Below are 16958 nucleotides of genomic sequence, written 5' to 3'. Positions count from 1 at the left end.
ACGATTTCCCCTACGATGAGAATTAGCCATCTTGTGGAAGAAACGAGTATTTCGATCCCCCTCCTTGAGCCACAAAGCTCTCGATTTTTGTCTCCAATGAATTTCCTCACACAACAAGGTGGTCTCCAACTCTTTCAACAAGTCAACCTTCCGACTCTTCTCCTCTTGGACTAAACCTCTCGCCTCTGCCACCTCATCCAGCTCTTCAATACCTCCCAGCAGCTCTTTCTTCTTCCTCCCAATATCCCCAAACACCTCCTCATTCCACTTTTTCAAGTCCATTTTAAGGGATTTCAGTTTATTAGCAAGCACATAACTGGGTAAACCCTCAAACGAATATGACCCCCACCAATTAGAAACCTTTTCCACAAAACCCTCTGCTTTAAGCCACATATTTTCGAACTTAAAAGACTTATTACCTCCACAAGGGGTCCCACAATCCAACAATAGAGGAAAGTGATCGGAAAGTAGGCGTTGAAGTCTCCTCTGTGACACCGCTGGGTAATGGTCTTCCCATTCCGGAGAAAGCAAAAACCTATCAATCCTCGACCAACTCTCATTTTCCTGGTTATTAAACCAAGTAAATTGACCCCCCACCATCGGAATGTCCACCAAGTTGTTCTCTGAAATGAAATCTGAGAAGTCCATCATGCCCGAAGAGTAATAAGAACCACTAGATCGCTCACTAGGAAAACGAACCATATTGAAATCCCCACCCAAACACCAAGGGATCTCCCACACACTCACCAAACCAGCCAACTCTTCCCAAAGAGCCCTTCTCTCCCCTTCCTCATTCGGCCCGTACACCCCCCCAAACGCCCAAACCCAATTATCAACCACATTTTGGAAAGAACAAGCCAAAGTGAAATGCCCCACACACTCCTCCTTACACTCCACTACCCTCCTATCCCACATCAATAACATCCCCCCCGACAAACCATTTGAACTTTTGTACTTCCACCCTACATGTTGACCTCCCCATAAACTATGAATCACCTCATGGGAAATAACCTCCATCTTAGTCTCAATCAAACACACTATATCCACTTTCCACTCTTTCAAGAGACCCCTAATGCGCAGCCTTTTTTTGAGGGCATTCAACCCTCTCACATTCCATACTACAATGTTAAGCTTCATGATCCACCAAGTTCGCCCTCTCACCTTCCTCAAATACCTCAATTCCATTGGAATCCAGAACACAATCCGAGATACCCCCCAAGCCAGAATCTTGCTGCAATCTAGAGTCCTCAATAGCATTGAACAAGGCCTCCAACTCCTCCTTTCTTCCCTCATCCGAAATACCAATTTTAGGACAGAATTGTATGCAATTATTAACTACCCACCTGGATGAAATCACATTTGACCCTAACTCCTCCAACCCTAGTGTATCTGAACCACTGTCCTCAACCCTGCCTGAATCCTGCCTCACAAACTCCAATTCCTTTATATGATCCATTCTGGCCTGACCCACTTGGCTCATCTGACCCAAAATCCTAGCCTCCCCCCCATAATCCTGCTGTTCCTCACCCCCCACGACTGACCCCACCTTCCGGCGAGAAGAGCTCCCCCTCAGAATCTGCCCTGGGACCACTCCCACGCCTATCCCAGTTTCTCCGGCCTCCAAAGGTCTCTTCGGCGACCTCTGTCCCTGCCCCGGCGACGACAGCGTCTCCGGCACCCTCTGCGAGACTACCGGTGACGGCCCAAGGATCCCTTTCATCTGCCCATAAGCCGAAACTGCTGCTTCTAGCAAACCCACCTGTGCCACGTTCCATTTCTGCGGTCCCCTCTTCCTCCTTCTATAGGTCATCAGGTTCTTGTTTATACCATTAGGCTGGGTCTTCTTCGCCGCAGGACTGACGACATTTAAGTCGCTGGATCTCGTCCCGGCCGGGGAAACTCCCGCATCTTGCACAGACATGCCGCTAAAGTCCCTTCGATTCCTTACGGTTCCTGACCCAGTCCCCCCTTCCCCCAATTCTTCTCCTACGACCAGCGGCGTACTCACCGGAGTAGTCGAGAGTTTCCCAGGGGCCTCTGTGGAGTCCAAAGCAGCAGGAAAACTAAACACTCGTGGTCCAGTTTTGTATGGGCTACCGCTTGGACCCGCTCCTGAGCCCACGCTCCCTTTGGGTTTAAACACCATTTTCTTTTTAACCTTCAACCTACTAATGGGCTTCCAAATTCTTTCTCCCGGCCCAGTTTTCATCTTCCCTTTAATTTCTGCCATACTCTTTCCAGCTTCTTTCTTAACTGCCGGCCCAGGTCCACTGAAGCACATCACATTTAACACCTTATCGATCCTTGTCATTCCCACGTCGCATTCCTTCTTCAGACACTTCAACAGTTCTTTCACAGTGAGGAGCTCGATGCCTACCTCAGAGTAGGTCTGCTCCGTATGGTGCTCCATCCCCTTCCGTCCCTTCATGCGCTCAGAACCTGACACCAACTCCACCTGCTCCACTGACTTCCCTGTAACGTTCGCCGGAGCTGAAGACGAGGACCCCACGCAGACTCCATCCTTCCTAACTGTCAGGCCATTCTTTCTCGGATTATGCACAGACTTCGCCGGCCAGAAAACCTTCGTCGGCATCCCCCCACCGCCTCTCTGAATCATCGCCACCTCATGGGTCTTCTTCGGGCCACCCAAGTTCTTGCCATACTTCTGGACATAACGTCGTCGATCCTGAGCCTGGCCGAAAGTGCACTCATCCTGAGATTCCTTTGACTGCAATCTTACTATCTCAGCATAACTCCTCTTCTTCTTGTCCTCGTTATCTTCCTTTCCTCCCCTAAACTCTCTGTGCTCAGTGAACATACGGTTTCCCCCGAGAGCTGCATTGGCCATTTTCATTTCCTTGGTAAAGCGATCCCACCCAAACCCACGGCGTCCTTCAGGAATGATGATCGAGCCACATCTACTTCTACCATCAAATTCCTCCACTGTCAAAAAGCAGCCGTGCCTATTTGAGTTCTTTTGGGCAATTATTCTAGGATATCCAGCCCTGGATTGATCCCAAAATACAACAGAGTTGTCCACAGCCACCAGTTCATCCACTATACGCACCAACCAAGCTAGTTCATCTTTTTTTAAGAAAATGGACCTTTTGAATCTTTTGCTTCTCTCAAAGATCCTCACCCCTGATGCCCCTACCTTGATCAACACCTCAAATTCCTTAGACTCCACTGTCCATCTACTCGGCCCCGCCATAGCACAGCCTCCAGCTAACATCAACCACAAACACGCGCCCCCACGCGCCCCCACGACACTCAGCACTCACACTCAGCTCTCAGACACTCAGAACAGATTTAATGACAAAATCAAGCAATAAATGAAGAGATCAATCCATCTTAGTTTATTTTATCTTAATATTTGTCAAACTTGTTTTGACTTTTTCAGATATTTGTTTCTTGTATCCAAGTCCTTCTCCCACTGCTGAAAGGATGGAGGGAGAGAGAGAGAGAGAGAACCAAAACTCTAACAGCAGCTGGATCTGCTGAACCACTGGTGGCTGGAGGCCCCGGAAAGGAATTAGCTGGTGCTCCACCAATCATCTCACCCTTAAGAACATCAATAGCACTCGGATCATAAATATCTTTGGAAGCCCACAACTCTAAAATTTTCTGTAACCTTGTCTGATTTTCCTCCTTATTTTGAGGGTTGTGATAAATCCTCCCAAGCATGGAACCTCAAACTCTACTACATAATCATATCATATTCCTAATGTCCAATATTACTTTGGAGAAATTGTGATTGGTGCTGTTAATTTGTGAAGTTAAATTAGTGACACTTCACACATTTGGATTTAGGTGATGAAGTCATGACCCATTCTCTAACATATATACTTTTGCTTTCTTATTTTTGACTCTTGGGGTGAAGTTGTCCCGCTTTGTAGTCGGTTTCTTGAACACCACTGAAGTATATGAATGTTTGCATTCATAATCCTAGAGTAGGTCTGTGATGCTATGTTGTATTGATGTTACACTGCTTATGTGTGTTACCACTCTGACTGAGAATTGTGAGTCTGACTGCTAGTACCAATTATGAAGCTGTTGTGTTTGACTGATTCTTGTCATGGGTTTTCGCCTAATAATTTCTTTGAGTGAGGTCCTCGTGTTGCACCCCTTAAAAATAGCTTCCAAGATTTTCTTTTTATGTTCTCTTCTTCTTTTTCTTCTTCTTAGTCGCTCTCTTGTATACTCCCGTTGTACTAGGGTTGCGCCCCACTGCACCTTTGATATATATATCTTTATTTATCAAAAAAATTTCTTTGAGTGAGGTGTCTGGCCAAAAAAAGAAAACATTTAAGTGAGTTTCCATTTCTGTTAATTTCAATAAGATAAGTTTGGGTGAGATAAAATTTGGAGAATGGGGAAATTGTACAGTTCTGCAACTTGGAGAATGACTCATTTATGTGTAATGTGGTGCTTATGGAGAGAAAGGAGTGCATGGAGCTTTGAGGACCAAGAACTTGGACTCATAGAGTTGAAGAAAAGGATGCTCCAAACACTGTTCTCATGGAGAGTAATGTGGCATTCGTCGCAAGCTTCAACGCTTGCGGAATTTTTAGATTTATGTGCTTCATTTTCAGCTCAATAGCTTTTGTATATGTAGGCTCTATTGTATACTTCCTGTATACATGGGTTGCGCCCCTTTGCGCTTTTTTTTATAAATTGATATTACCTATCAAAAAAAAAAAAAAAAAAAAAATTTGGGTGAGATAAAATTAATCTAAATATGCAAATATCTAAGTCCATGATAAACAAACATTTTGTGCTTCCTTCTATCATGCATATCTAAATTTTGGATCTCTTTTTTTTTTTTTTCCTTGGCTTCTTTTTTTTTTTTTTTTTTTTTTTTTTTTTCCTTTCAAAATTTAAATATGTCATGATTTCTTTGATTACTTAGTGGCAATGACATATGATTGAACATAATATTATCCTGTATGGTCATGTTATTATGGAGTTTTTCGTACTGTTACATTATTGTTTCATAAGTGAAAACTATAATCAGGCTTGATGAATTGAACTCTTTAAATAAAAGATATCCCCTTCAATCTGGAATTGCAAACACTCGATCAAAGTATTTTTATGCTTGGTTAAAGTTGATTTCCTCATCTCATTCTTTATGATATAAGGTACTTCTTTTGCCCTTTGCTTTCAAGAAATTATTATTCATAAAAAAAAATAGATGTAGCTTACTTCTTGCTGTCATACTAAGAAACTAGGCATGTGGATGATTACTAATGGATTTCTTAGCCTGTTTAATAGATGTTTTATATGCAGGGTTGGAAGGCTTTCTTTGAAGAACCGATTATGTTGATAGCATTTGTCTTGTTAGGAAGGAATCTTGAGCAGAGAGCCAAAATTAAAGCAACCAGTGATATGACTGGACTTCTCAGTATTTTACCATCAAAAGCTCGTCTTCTGGTCAATGGTGATGCAGACGGGTTGGGCTCAACCGTTGAAGTTCCTTGTAGCAGTCTCTCTGTTGGAGACCAAATTGTTGTGCTTCCTGGAGTAAGTAAAATGGACTCTAGGTTCCATAGATTTGATTTTTAGTTCTTGCATCTTTTGTCATGAATCATTGTTTATTTCCAACTTGTGGTGCAAAAGTTACTACAACTAGTTGTCAACCACATTCAATTCAAATTTTTAAAACATAGTAAACATTTTTCATTTCCCCTCAGTGGCTATCATGTGAAGCCTTTAATACATACATATTCTTCCCTTATTTTAGGATCGTGTTCCAGCAGATGGAGTAGTCAGAGCTGGTAGAAGTACCATTGACGAGTCTAGCTTCACAGGGGAGCCACTGCCAGTGACCAAATTACCTGGGGTATGACTATTTGTTGACATATAAATATTTCTTGTTCTCAAGATTCAATTGCCATCTAGTAGTTATGTTGCAAACTAGCATGCTTATTCCTAAGAATAGGTGTGTTTTTTGCTGTGTGGATTCTCACTTCAGTGATGTAGAAGCTGTGTCTAATTTCATATTGTCGAGCTATAGTGAATCTTATGTCTGTTCTAGAGTCAAGTTGCAGCTGGAAGCATAAATCTTAATGGAACTCTTACAGTTGAAGTGCGGAGACCAGGTGGTGTGACTGCTATGGGAGACATTGTTCGTTTGGTAGAAGAAGCACAAAGTAGGGAAGCTCCTGTACAGCGGTTGGCTGACAAGGTTCTTTCTGAATCTTATATTACCTGTAGATACATAATTCTCTAATGGTTCTAAAAAGGGGCTTCTGGTAGGATAGAAAATACTTTTTTTATTAAGTAGTCGAAATTGCCACAATCAACTGTTACCTTAGCATTCCTAATTTGGTATTATTGTGCTTAACAGCCATAGTTTAGCAAACCTAAATCCCTTATTCCCTTATTGGAAGACAATATAAAAGATATTGGATGGAAAGAAAATAGGATATGAAGTTTTGAAGCAAGAAGGGGAATGTCCAAATCACATTAGAAATCCTATGTAAATAGACCACGAAAGGAAACTTCAGTGGTGCATTTGAAACTTCCACGTTACAGTTACTTAAAAATCTATGTGAGCTTCTGTAAGCCTACCCCTACTGTGTTCTAGTGGCATGTGGAGTGGTGCATTTGAAACTCTCACGTTACAGTTACTTAAAAATCTATATGAGCTTCTGTAAGCCTACCCCTACTGTGTTCTAGTGGCATGCGGCATGGTGTAACTGTACATGTTCTGTATTTTATGATGGCCACATTTTAGATAGCATATGTTGAGCGTATATGATCAGTTTTACTTGTTTAATATTATTTTTGAATTTTTTTGTCACAAGTTGCAGTTGTAGGGAAGTTTATGGTTGTGTCAATCAAGCAACTATGAAGTTTGAAGGCTTGGTTGGGACTTACTGGTTCTTCCAAAAACATTCAATGCATAATTTGACTAGGCATAATTTTTCAGTAATTCTCTTGCCACGTCAGCATGATGGGACGGAGCGTGGGTGAATTCTGATCGGTGTTCCGGTAGTGTAGATTGAGGGTCATCGAGTGTTGATTGGAAAAATGGGTTATCTGGGGTATTTCTATGTAGAAACCAAATCTTTTGAGATTAGATCGAATGTGCAAGGCGGAATCCAATTGACGGAGAAGAGTCAGGGAAAAACACAAGACGTGATCATGGCATGGCCAACCATCTTCTGGTTAGTGAGTGCATGGGACTATTTGACAAATATTGAGATCGTTTGTGACAATTGGAGGACTTTTCGCTTTGGTAGTTTTTCGTACGTGATGCAGCGAAGAAAGAATTCCCACGACAATTATCTGGAGTTATTGGAATATGGTGGGAAGGGATGGAGGAGCTTTGTGATTATGCTGGAGGGGCATGAAGGGAAGGGATGGAAAGATTGCTGTTCGCAATTGCAGCGGCTAAGTTGCACTTTGAGAAGAATAGAGAAGGGGTGATCAATGGGGAGGAGTCGGAGGGAAAGAGACAAACCAGCAGGGCTCCAAAAGAGACCAAAGAGATGCAACCGAGGGGTGGAGGGATCAAAGAGATGCCATCGGCAGGGCCCCAAAACCAGCAAACGGAGCTTCAGAACTGGCGTTCGTATGCAGCGGCGGTGGTTGGGAAAAAAAGCACAACCGGCACCTGCGGTACACAGGCAGCCGGTGAGGGGGAGTCCAACCTACGTAAGGAAGGTGCGCAAATCCTGGAGATTACGAATGGGGATCACACCCTGCAGTAAAACGAAAGTTTGGCGCCACACACCCTGGTGGATCTCACGAGCATTAAGGAAATTTTGCTTTCCTTACTAAAACAGATATCCAGTTGTCTAGATAAGTTGGAGTAGGGCGGTGGGAATAAGGGGCTGGAGATGGGCTGGGGGAACAAGGAGATGGAGAGATGGGCTGGGGGAATAAGGGGAAGGAGAATCAGATGGGCCAGAGTAAAATGGGGAATGAACGGGGTGAACAAGAATGGGCTTGAGCAGACTAAAATGGTTGTAGAGCCAATAGATAAGCCCACAAGGTTGCAGATTATCAACAGGTACCGGAAGATATACGTTCGCTGGTATTCCCCTAGAAACAGAATATGGCGCCCAAAACCGGTGATTGCAGTATCGCCGGTTACTGACCAGAGTGACACGCCGGAGCAAGTAACGGAGTATATCGACACAGAACACGCCAATGCGAGTGACCACACCTATCAACCGGTAAATGCAAGTTCGCTGGAGATTGATCGGAGTGGGACACCGAAGCAACTTACGGAGCTTCTCAGCACAAAACACGCCGATGAGAAGGATGGAACATCTGGGCAGGCTAAAAACAAGACAGAGCTGGCCGAAGAAGGGACTAGAGACGGCCCAGACTCTGCTGGCGTCGATTTCATGGTACTAGCAATGGCGACTGGAGGTACGGCTGCAACAGGGGTGGCGGAGCAGGGGGAGACTGTCTCAGACAGGGACGAAGAGGGGAGCATAGAAACATTGGGAGTTATTGAAGTTGTGGGTCAGCTTGTGGATCAATGTTCGAAAATACCTGACATCGCCGGAAAGCCCGCCGGAGACATATTGGAGACAGCTCAGGAAACCGCAGGTGCGAAAATGCCCGGGGAGGTAGATTTGGCTGTGGAGACGCCTATGGAGCAGTATGAAGGAGGGGAAGCTGAAGTAATGGGAGAGGCGAGGGAGGTCGAGCAGTGTTTGGATGTGGGTGAGGGGGTTGGTGTAGTAATAGAAAGGGTCAGTTTACTAGATGAAATGGGGGGGGGGGGGGGTTATTGGATATTCCACCTTTAGCCATAATGGGAGCGGGAGAAACTCCACCAGTGTCCCCAGATTGGGTCCTAGAATGGGTGTTAGAATTTTGCTAAGAACTGGGTCTCAAGTGCGATGGGCATGCGGAGGAGTTGCTGTCACTGTTTACTGCCATCGAGACCAATAGAGCAAATGGGCGAAGGGGCAGTGGACACCCGGGGATTGCTAAATTGGGGAATCGAGGTAGTTGGGAATTAAAGCAATTGGAAAGCACAGTGAATTATGACGTGAAGGGATCGTGGAAAGAGAATGGTCAAGGGAGGGCTGGAAAATCTTGTCAATGAAGCCAAAAATAATTTCGTGGAATGTGCGAGGTATGAATGAGCCAGAGAAAAGAGTGAAGATTAGGCGGAGACTAAGAGAGTGGAAGGCGGATATTGTGTATTTACAGGAGACAAAAATGGAGGTTATTAATATTGACGTGATTCGGAGTGTGTGGGGGTGTAATCATGTTGGTTGGCTATACTTAAGAGCTACGGGTGCATCCGGAGGTATTTTGTTAATGTGGGATAGACGAGTGGTGGAGAAAGTTGAGGAATGTGTAGGGCATTTTGTAGTAGCCTGTGTCTTTCGAAGTGTCACAGAAAATTTTGAATGGGCTTTTGCGGGTGTGTATGGGCCAAATGATGCTAGTATCCGAAGCAATTTTTGGGATGAACTGGGAGGTGTAATGAATGTGTGGGATCGACCTTGGTGTGTGGGAGGGGATAGGGGATTTTAATGTCGTGCGCAATCCTGGAGAAAGATTACAGGCTACAAGACAAATGCAAGCAATGACCGCTTTTGCTGATTTTATCTTCGAGCGTGGGCTTATCGATCTTCCAATGGTAGGAGGGCGGATCACATGGTTTAATAGGTGTCCAGGGTCTAGGCTTGATAGATTTTTGATTTATGCAGAATGGGAGGAACACTATCCAGATGTATGTCAAAAAAGGTTGCCTACAATATTATCAGATAATTTTCCAGTGATGTTGGAGTGTTGAACTGGAAGAAGGGGTCGTATACCTTTCAGGTTTGAAAACATGTGGTTACAAGCGAAGGGGTTCGTGGAGCAGGTCAAGAATTGGTGGAACTCCTATTCTTTCGACGGTAACCCTAGTTCTGTGCTGGCCCGTAAGTTGAAAGCTTTGAAAGGGGACCTCAAAAAATGGAATGTGGAGGTTTTTGGAGACATAGGCAAACGTAAAAAGGAGTTGGAGGAGGTTTTGGGTGGGCTGGATAGAATAATAGAAAGTAGTGAATTAACGGAGGAGGAGACACTTCGGCGAGATGAATGCTCTCAAAACTTAGAGAAGACACTCTTACACGAAGAAATGAGTTGGAGGCAGAAATCTAGAGCATTGTGGCTAAATGAGGGCGATCGGAATATGAAGTTCTTTCATAGGTTGGCAAACTCCCACAAGAGAAATAACACGGTTGCGGCAATGATGGTGGGTGGGAGAAGGACCGAGGATCCGGTAGCTATACAGGATCATATTGTCCATTTTTATAAAGCTTTGTATTTTGAGTAGTGTCAGGAGAGACCAACCACATTATTAGATCTTCTGATGGAACATATTAACTCTATTGAGGAAGGGGAGAGATTGTGGCTGGAGAGAGATTTTGAGGAAGAGGAGGTTTGGGTGGTGGTGAGGAATTTGTAGGGTGATAAGGCACCTGGACCGGATGGTTTTACTATGGCGTTCTATCAGAAATGTTGGGAGGTGCTTAAGGAGGACTTGATGGCGGTTTTCAAGGAATTCCATGATAGTGGTAAATTCGAGAAGAGCATTAATACTACTTTTGTTGCACTTATTCCAAAGAAAGCTGGGGCGGTAGACATAAAGGATTTTTGACCCATTAGCTTGGTAAGCGGAGTGTATAAAATAATCTCAAGGGTTTTGGTTAGTCGGTTGAATTTAGTAATGGGAAAGCTTGTATCACATACCCAAAATGCTTTTATACCAGACAGGCAAATTTTAGATTCTGTTTTAATGGTGAATGAATGTGTGGATAATTGGCTTCTATCTGGGGAACCAGGTCTTATTTGCAAGTTGGATTTGGAGAAGGCATATGATCATGTCAACTGGGATTTTTTATTATACATGTTGGAGAGATGTGGGTTCGGGGAAAGGTGGAGACGTTGGATTCATCATTTTGTCTCTACTATACGATTTTCAGTGCTCATTAATGGAACACCAGCAGATTTTTTTGGTAGTTCTCGGGGAGTGAGACAAGGGGATCCTTTGTCCCCTCTTTTATTTGTGTTGGTGATGGAGGCGTTTAGTATGATGATGAAGGCAATGGCGGAGAGAGAGCTTATGGCTGGTTTCTCGGTGGGTTCGCGGCTTGATGAGGTAATGGAAGTGTCACACATACTCTTTGCCGATAATACTATTATCTTTTGCGAGTCAAAGGTGGAACAACTTCGGAATTTGCGATGCTTGTTGTTGTGTTTTGAAGCGGTTTCGGGGTTGAAAATAAATTTATCAAAGTCTGTGTTTGCTCTTATAGGTATGGTGGAAGATGTAGAAGGATTGGCAAGTATACTTGGATGTGGCGTGGATTCGATGCCATTTTTTATATTTGGGGTTGCCTTTGGGGGCTCATAATAAGGACCCCTCTATATGGAATAAGGTCATAGAGAAGATGGAGATGAAATTGGCGGGGTGGAAGCGAATGTATTTATCCAAGGGGGGGGCGGTGCAACTAACGTTGATCAAGAGTACGCTATCTAGTATACCCACATGCTATTTATCGTTGTTTCAAATCCCAGTGACTGTGACGAAATGGATCCAAAAAATTCAAAGAGATTTTCTGTGGGGAGGTGACGAAGACGAGTTCAAATTCTATTGGTCAGTTGGTCCAAAATTTGCATGCCTATGGAGGCGGGGGGATTAGGGGTAAAGAATTTGATACAATTTAATCGAGCTTTATTGGATAAATGGTTGTGGAGATTTGCACATGAAAGAGATGCATGATGGAGGAAATTAGTGGAGACTAAATATGAGGTGATGAGGGGTGATTGGTGTACCAAGGAGGTAGGAGGGTCATATGGGGTGGGATGAGTTTAAGCAATATGTGCGCTTCGAGGTAGGAATCAGGTCTTGTGTGTTGTTTTGGCAGGATATGTGGTGTGGGGAGGCATCACTGCAGAATTTGTTTCCCGCCTTGTTTAATATTGCATGTGGAAAGGAGGCATAGGTAGAGGAGAATATGGAGAGGGTAAATGGAGCTATTTATTGGAATGTAAGATTTATTTGACCTATTCATGATTGGGAACCGGAGGAGGTATCGAGATTTTTCGAAATGCTGTATTCCCAACAGGTAAGGCATGATGGGGTAGATAAAATTAGTTGGATTCCCTCAAAGAGGAAAATTTTTGAGGTGAAGTCTTTCTACAAGGTGAAGTTAAACTCAGCTCCAGTGGATGGTTCGTGGAAGCTTATTTGGAAGAGTAAAGCTCCTCTGAGAGTGGCTTTTTTCGTATGGACAGCAGTTATGGGGAAAATTTTAACATTAGACAACCTAAGAAAGAAGAACATCATTGTGACAGAATGGTGTTGTATGTGCAAGAAGAGTGGCAAATCTATTGATCACCTTTTAGTGCATTGTAAAGCTGCTGTAGAGGTATGGAACATGATTCTCCTGCTATTTGGTATAATGTGGGTGATGCCGGGGAGTTTGAAGGAATGCTTGGGAAGTTGGAGAGGGCAAAGGGGAAAGCGGACAGCTATGCACATTTGTAGGATAGCTCCTTTGTGTGTAAGGTGGTCCTTATGGAGAGAAAGGAATGTACGGAGCTTTGAGGATCGTGAAATGGGAACTATAGAATTGAAGAAAAGGGTGCTCCAAACACTCTTCTCTTGGAGGGTCTTGGGCTCTTCTTCGCAAGCCTCAACGCTTACGAAATTTATAGATCTATGTGCGGCCTTTTCAGTTTAAAGCTCGTATAGTGGGCTCTTTTGTATACTTACTGTGTACATGGGTTGCGCCCCTTGCGCTTTTAATACATTTGACTTTTATTTATCAAAAAAAATTTGACTAGGCATATAGCGTCATCGTCATTTAACTGTAATATAGGTGACCTCTTGCATATCTTTGAGGAACAAATGGCAAATAGAGTTGTCATGTGCCACTCTTGTGTCCTCCATTGTGAGGTCGCCTGTGCCTTATGGATTGCCATCTTCAGTTGCTTTGGGTTGTCTTGGGTTATGCCTAATAGCATGGCGGATTTGTTCTCCTGTTGGTGGTTGGGGAGTCGCTCTTTGAGTGTGGTCGTGTGGAAGATGGTTCCTCTTTGCATTATGTGGACCCTATGGAGGGAAATAAATGATAGGAACTTTTAAAACCAAGAGAGGACTTTAGAGAAGCACAAGTCCTTTTTTTTTTTCTCTTTACTTGGACAGTTGCTTGTTTAGCTCCCAGCTCCCTTAGTAGTTAGCTTTTTTGACTTTTTTTTTTTTTCTCTTTTCTCATTCTACTTCCTCTTGTATACTTCCTGTGTACTAAGGTTGCACTCCGCCGCTGCGCTTTTTGATATGTACAACATTACTTATAAAAAAAAAAAAAAAAATATTCTGCATAGTCATGGTGTTCTTTTATTTTATTTTTATCTTTTTCCCCTCATAGTTGTTAATCACAGTAAAGAGCTACTTATCCTTTTTTTGTTGTTGGTTTCAACAGGTTTCTGGGCATTTTACTTATGGAGTAATGGCACTCTCTGCTGCTACATTCGTGTTTTGGAATATGTTTGGCGCACACATTCTACCTGCTGCGTTTTATAAAGGAAGTTTGGTCTCATTGGCACTGCAGCTCTCTTGCAGTGTTCTGGTATGATGCTTGAACGTTGTATCTGAACCTCAAGTATTCTACAAATTTTTATTTGGTATTGAGTAAGCTCTAATATGTTCTTGCTGCTGACATTCTCCATATGGCTATTCTGATTTATTATTCTTCAAAACATGAAGCACGTATCATTTCTTATTTTTTGTTACACAATCTGGGACAAATTGTTTCTTCTCTTTTCATTTCTTTTCTTCTGCTTAGTGTGTATCAGTAGAGGAACTCAATGAAGTTGGCATTTACAACTGTGTCCAAGTAAGAAAATACAAGCAGTTAAAGATTCATCATCACAAAAATTTTGTTGAAAAACTTTTCTAGTGCCAACACAATGAAAAAAAAAAAAAAAAAAACAGAAAGTTGTAAGAAAGCTAAAATTTGTACATATAGGGTAAAAAACTCTAATACGTAAGACTGTAGGACACTTCTGTTTGAAATTGTTATTTGATACTTCCAAGGCACAACTGCTATTTGAAAATTGGCATCAGACACTTGAGGATACAGTACCTTGTTTATCCAGAATGTTTCTCTTGGTAAGTGTATCCATCTAGGGTGTGCATAATTATAAAGGTGTAGTACACTTTGGTCAAGATACATAAATATAATTAGTATCAACTATATAAATACGTTTTCTGCACAATGACCAAAGACTGCTAATGTAAGCTTGTTAATTGCACTCTCACAGGGAGGATTTAAGTGAAGAGTAAGCCTATTTCTTTTTTATTCTAAGACAATAGTTCTAGTGATCAACTCACCTCTTTCAAATTGTTTCTCATTATTAAGAAAAAGTAACAAAGATCAAATATGAGATAGCAATATTAATTAGTCATTGTGGGGGCTTGTTGTTTGGCTTTTCTGTGGAGAATGAGAATGATGGTGGGATTGATATCTCTCATCTCTTTTTTTTTTTGTGGATGACACTTTAATTTTTTGTGGGGCCGACCCAAATCACCTTTGTCTTTTATGTTGTTTGATCTTATGTTTTGAAAATGTCTCGGGTTTGAAGATTAATTTGGCTAAATCAGAATTGATTCCTGTTGGTAATGTCAATAATGTAGAAGGCTTGGCTAGGATTTTGGGGTATAGGGTCTCATCTTTGCTCGTAAAGTACCTAGGTCTTCCTTTGGGTGCGTCGTTTAAAGCCAAATCTATTTGGTATGGCATTATTGAGAAGATTGAAGATAGATTGGCTAGTTGGAAATGATTGTACTTGTCTAAAGGGGGTTGGATTACATTGATTGAAAGCACATTGTCTAATTGGCCTACCTACTTCATGTCTTTGTTTCCCCTAGCCAACAAAATTGAGAATTACAATAGGACTTTTTGTGGGGAGGTATAGGCGAAGAGATCAAATGTCACTTGGTAAGCTAGTCTAAGGTGTGTTCTACGGTTTCTTTGGGGGGTTTTGGGGTTCGAAATTTGCTCATGTTCAATCAAGCTCTTCTGGGCAAGTAGTTATGCTGTTATGCTTATGAGGGAGAGGCCATGTGGAGATCGGTAGTGTATCTTAAATATGGTAGTCAATAGGGCGGGTGGTGCTCTAATGGAGTCAATGGGTCGTATTAGGTGGGGCTTTGGAAATTCATTAGGAGGGGTTGGGAGGAGTTTTCTAGTTTTACTAAATTTGAGGTGGGGGACGGCTTCTAGGTGGTAGTCAATAGGGCGGGTGGTGCTCTAATGATCATCTTCAGCTCTCCAATGGCTCTCTTCAGTGGAGCGTTAATTTTGTTAGAGTAGCGCATGATTGAGAGTTGGGAATTCTTTATTTTGTTCTTTGATCAACTGTACTCTGTCAAATTGAGGCATGATGGTGTAGACAAACTTTACTGGATCCCCTCCAAGAGAGAATAGATTGAGGTTAGCTCATTCTATAATGTCTTAATCCCCCATGACAGCACCCCTTTGAGAGTTGCTTTCTTCGCTTGGTTGGCTGCTTTAGGTGAGATCCTCACTTTGGATAATTTAAAGAAGCAGTATAACGTTGTGGTTGATTGGTGTTGTTTGTGTAATAAGTGTGGAGAATTGAATCTTTTTTCGAATATTGAAGAGGAGCGGGAGCCCTATACCCCAAAGGTAAAAGGGAAGAGGGAACTCAAGAATTTAGAATGCTCCATCAATTATGAGGTTGGAGGGAGACTCTCTCCGGAGAGGTGCCAGCACTGGCGGGGTGTGTTGGGACCAAAAATGCATTTTCCTTTCCTCCAGAGGTGCATTAAGGGCTTTGGGTTTTTAGGGCTGGTGTTGGGCTAGTGTGGGTTTTAGTCTTTGGGTTCTTTTTTTGGTCTTACCGTTTGGCTTTGGTTACTTGTTGGGTTTTTTGCGTTAGGTCTTCCTGGGTTTTGTCTTTGGGTATTAAATTGGGCTACCTATGTATACTTTCTTGTGTACTTAGAAGCGCTTTGCGCTTTTTTTGATATATACAATATTACTGATCAAAAAAAGAAAAAAAAAAGGTGTGGAGAAACCATTGTCCATCTTTTACGCCATTGTGAGTTAGCTAGTGCATTATGGAACTATATCTTCGGCTTGTTCGGCTTAGCGTGGGTCATGCCTTGTTGAGTGAGAGATCTCTTTGCTTGTTGGAGAGGGAAGTTTGGTAGCCCTCAAAGTGAAGTTGTTTGGAAGATGATTTCCGCTATGCTTGATGTGGTGCATTTGGAGATAAAGAAATGGTTGATCCTTTAAAGGCATAGAGGATGGTGGCAAAGCTTTAGGGGCCTCTGGTCATTTGATTGGATTATCTATTCTATTATCTTCTTATTACCGTGCCAATTTGCCCACGTATTACTTGTTTCTCTTCCCTCTCCCCATAAGTGTTGCTAATTGCATTGAGTAAGGGACTTGTTCTATTGCTGGTGGTCGGGAGGTCGTGCTCAAAGTGCGGTAGTTTGGAAGATGATCCCTCTATGTCTTATGTGGTGTATATGGATTGAAAGAAATGCTAGATGTTTTGAGAACTCTACTAGGACTATACAGAAACTGACTCATCTTTTCTTCTTCACTCTTTACTCTTGGACGGCCGCTTGGCTAGCTCCTTTAGTAATTAGTTTCTCTGATTTTCTCTTTCATTTCTCTCCCTCTTAGGCGCTCTTTTTTATACTTCCCGTGTATATGGGTTGCGCCCGTCTGCGCTTTTGATATATAATTTTTTACTTATCAAAAAAAAAAAAAAAGTGTTGCTAATCGCATTGAGAAGTTACAACGTGATTTTTTGTGGGGTGGGTTTGGTGATGAGTTCAAATATCACTTGGTGAGTTGGTCTAAGGTTTGTACTTTGATATATGAGGGAGGGTTGGGTATAAGAAATTTGATGGTGTTTAATTGTGCTTTGTTAGGTAAATTGTTGTGGCG

The 16958-nt window shown here is 42.5% G+C and overlaps 1 protein-coding gene across 1 annotated transcript in view; it reads left to right on the top strand.

The window, feature by feature from the left end:
* Positions 1-16958, top strand: part of PAA1 (P-type ATP-ase 1) — a 65234-nt gene that overhangs the window by 11264 nt on the left and 37012 nt on the right. The window contains exons 6-9 of the mRNA XM_059592436.2: positions 5287-5520; positions 5741-5839; positions 6035-6184; positions 13452-13598. Coding sequence (XP_059448419.2) covers positions 5287-5520; positions 5741-5839; positions 6035-6184; positions 13452-13598 — 630 coding nt within the window. The remainder of the gene's footprint in view (positions 1-5286; positions 5521-5740; positions 5840-6034; positions 6185-13451; positions 13599-16958) is intronic.

This window comes from Corylus avellana, chromosome 4 (assembly GCF_965113065.1).
Source record: "Corylus avellana chromosome 4, dhCorAvel1.hap1.2, whole genome shotgun sequence".
NCBI lineage: Eukaryota > Viridiplantae > Streptophyta > Magnoliopsida > Fagales > Betulaceae > Corylus > Corylus avellana.
Note: the sequence above shows the minus strand (reverse complement) of the source record. Positions and strands in the feature narration are given on the sequence as shown.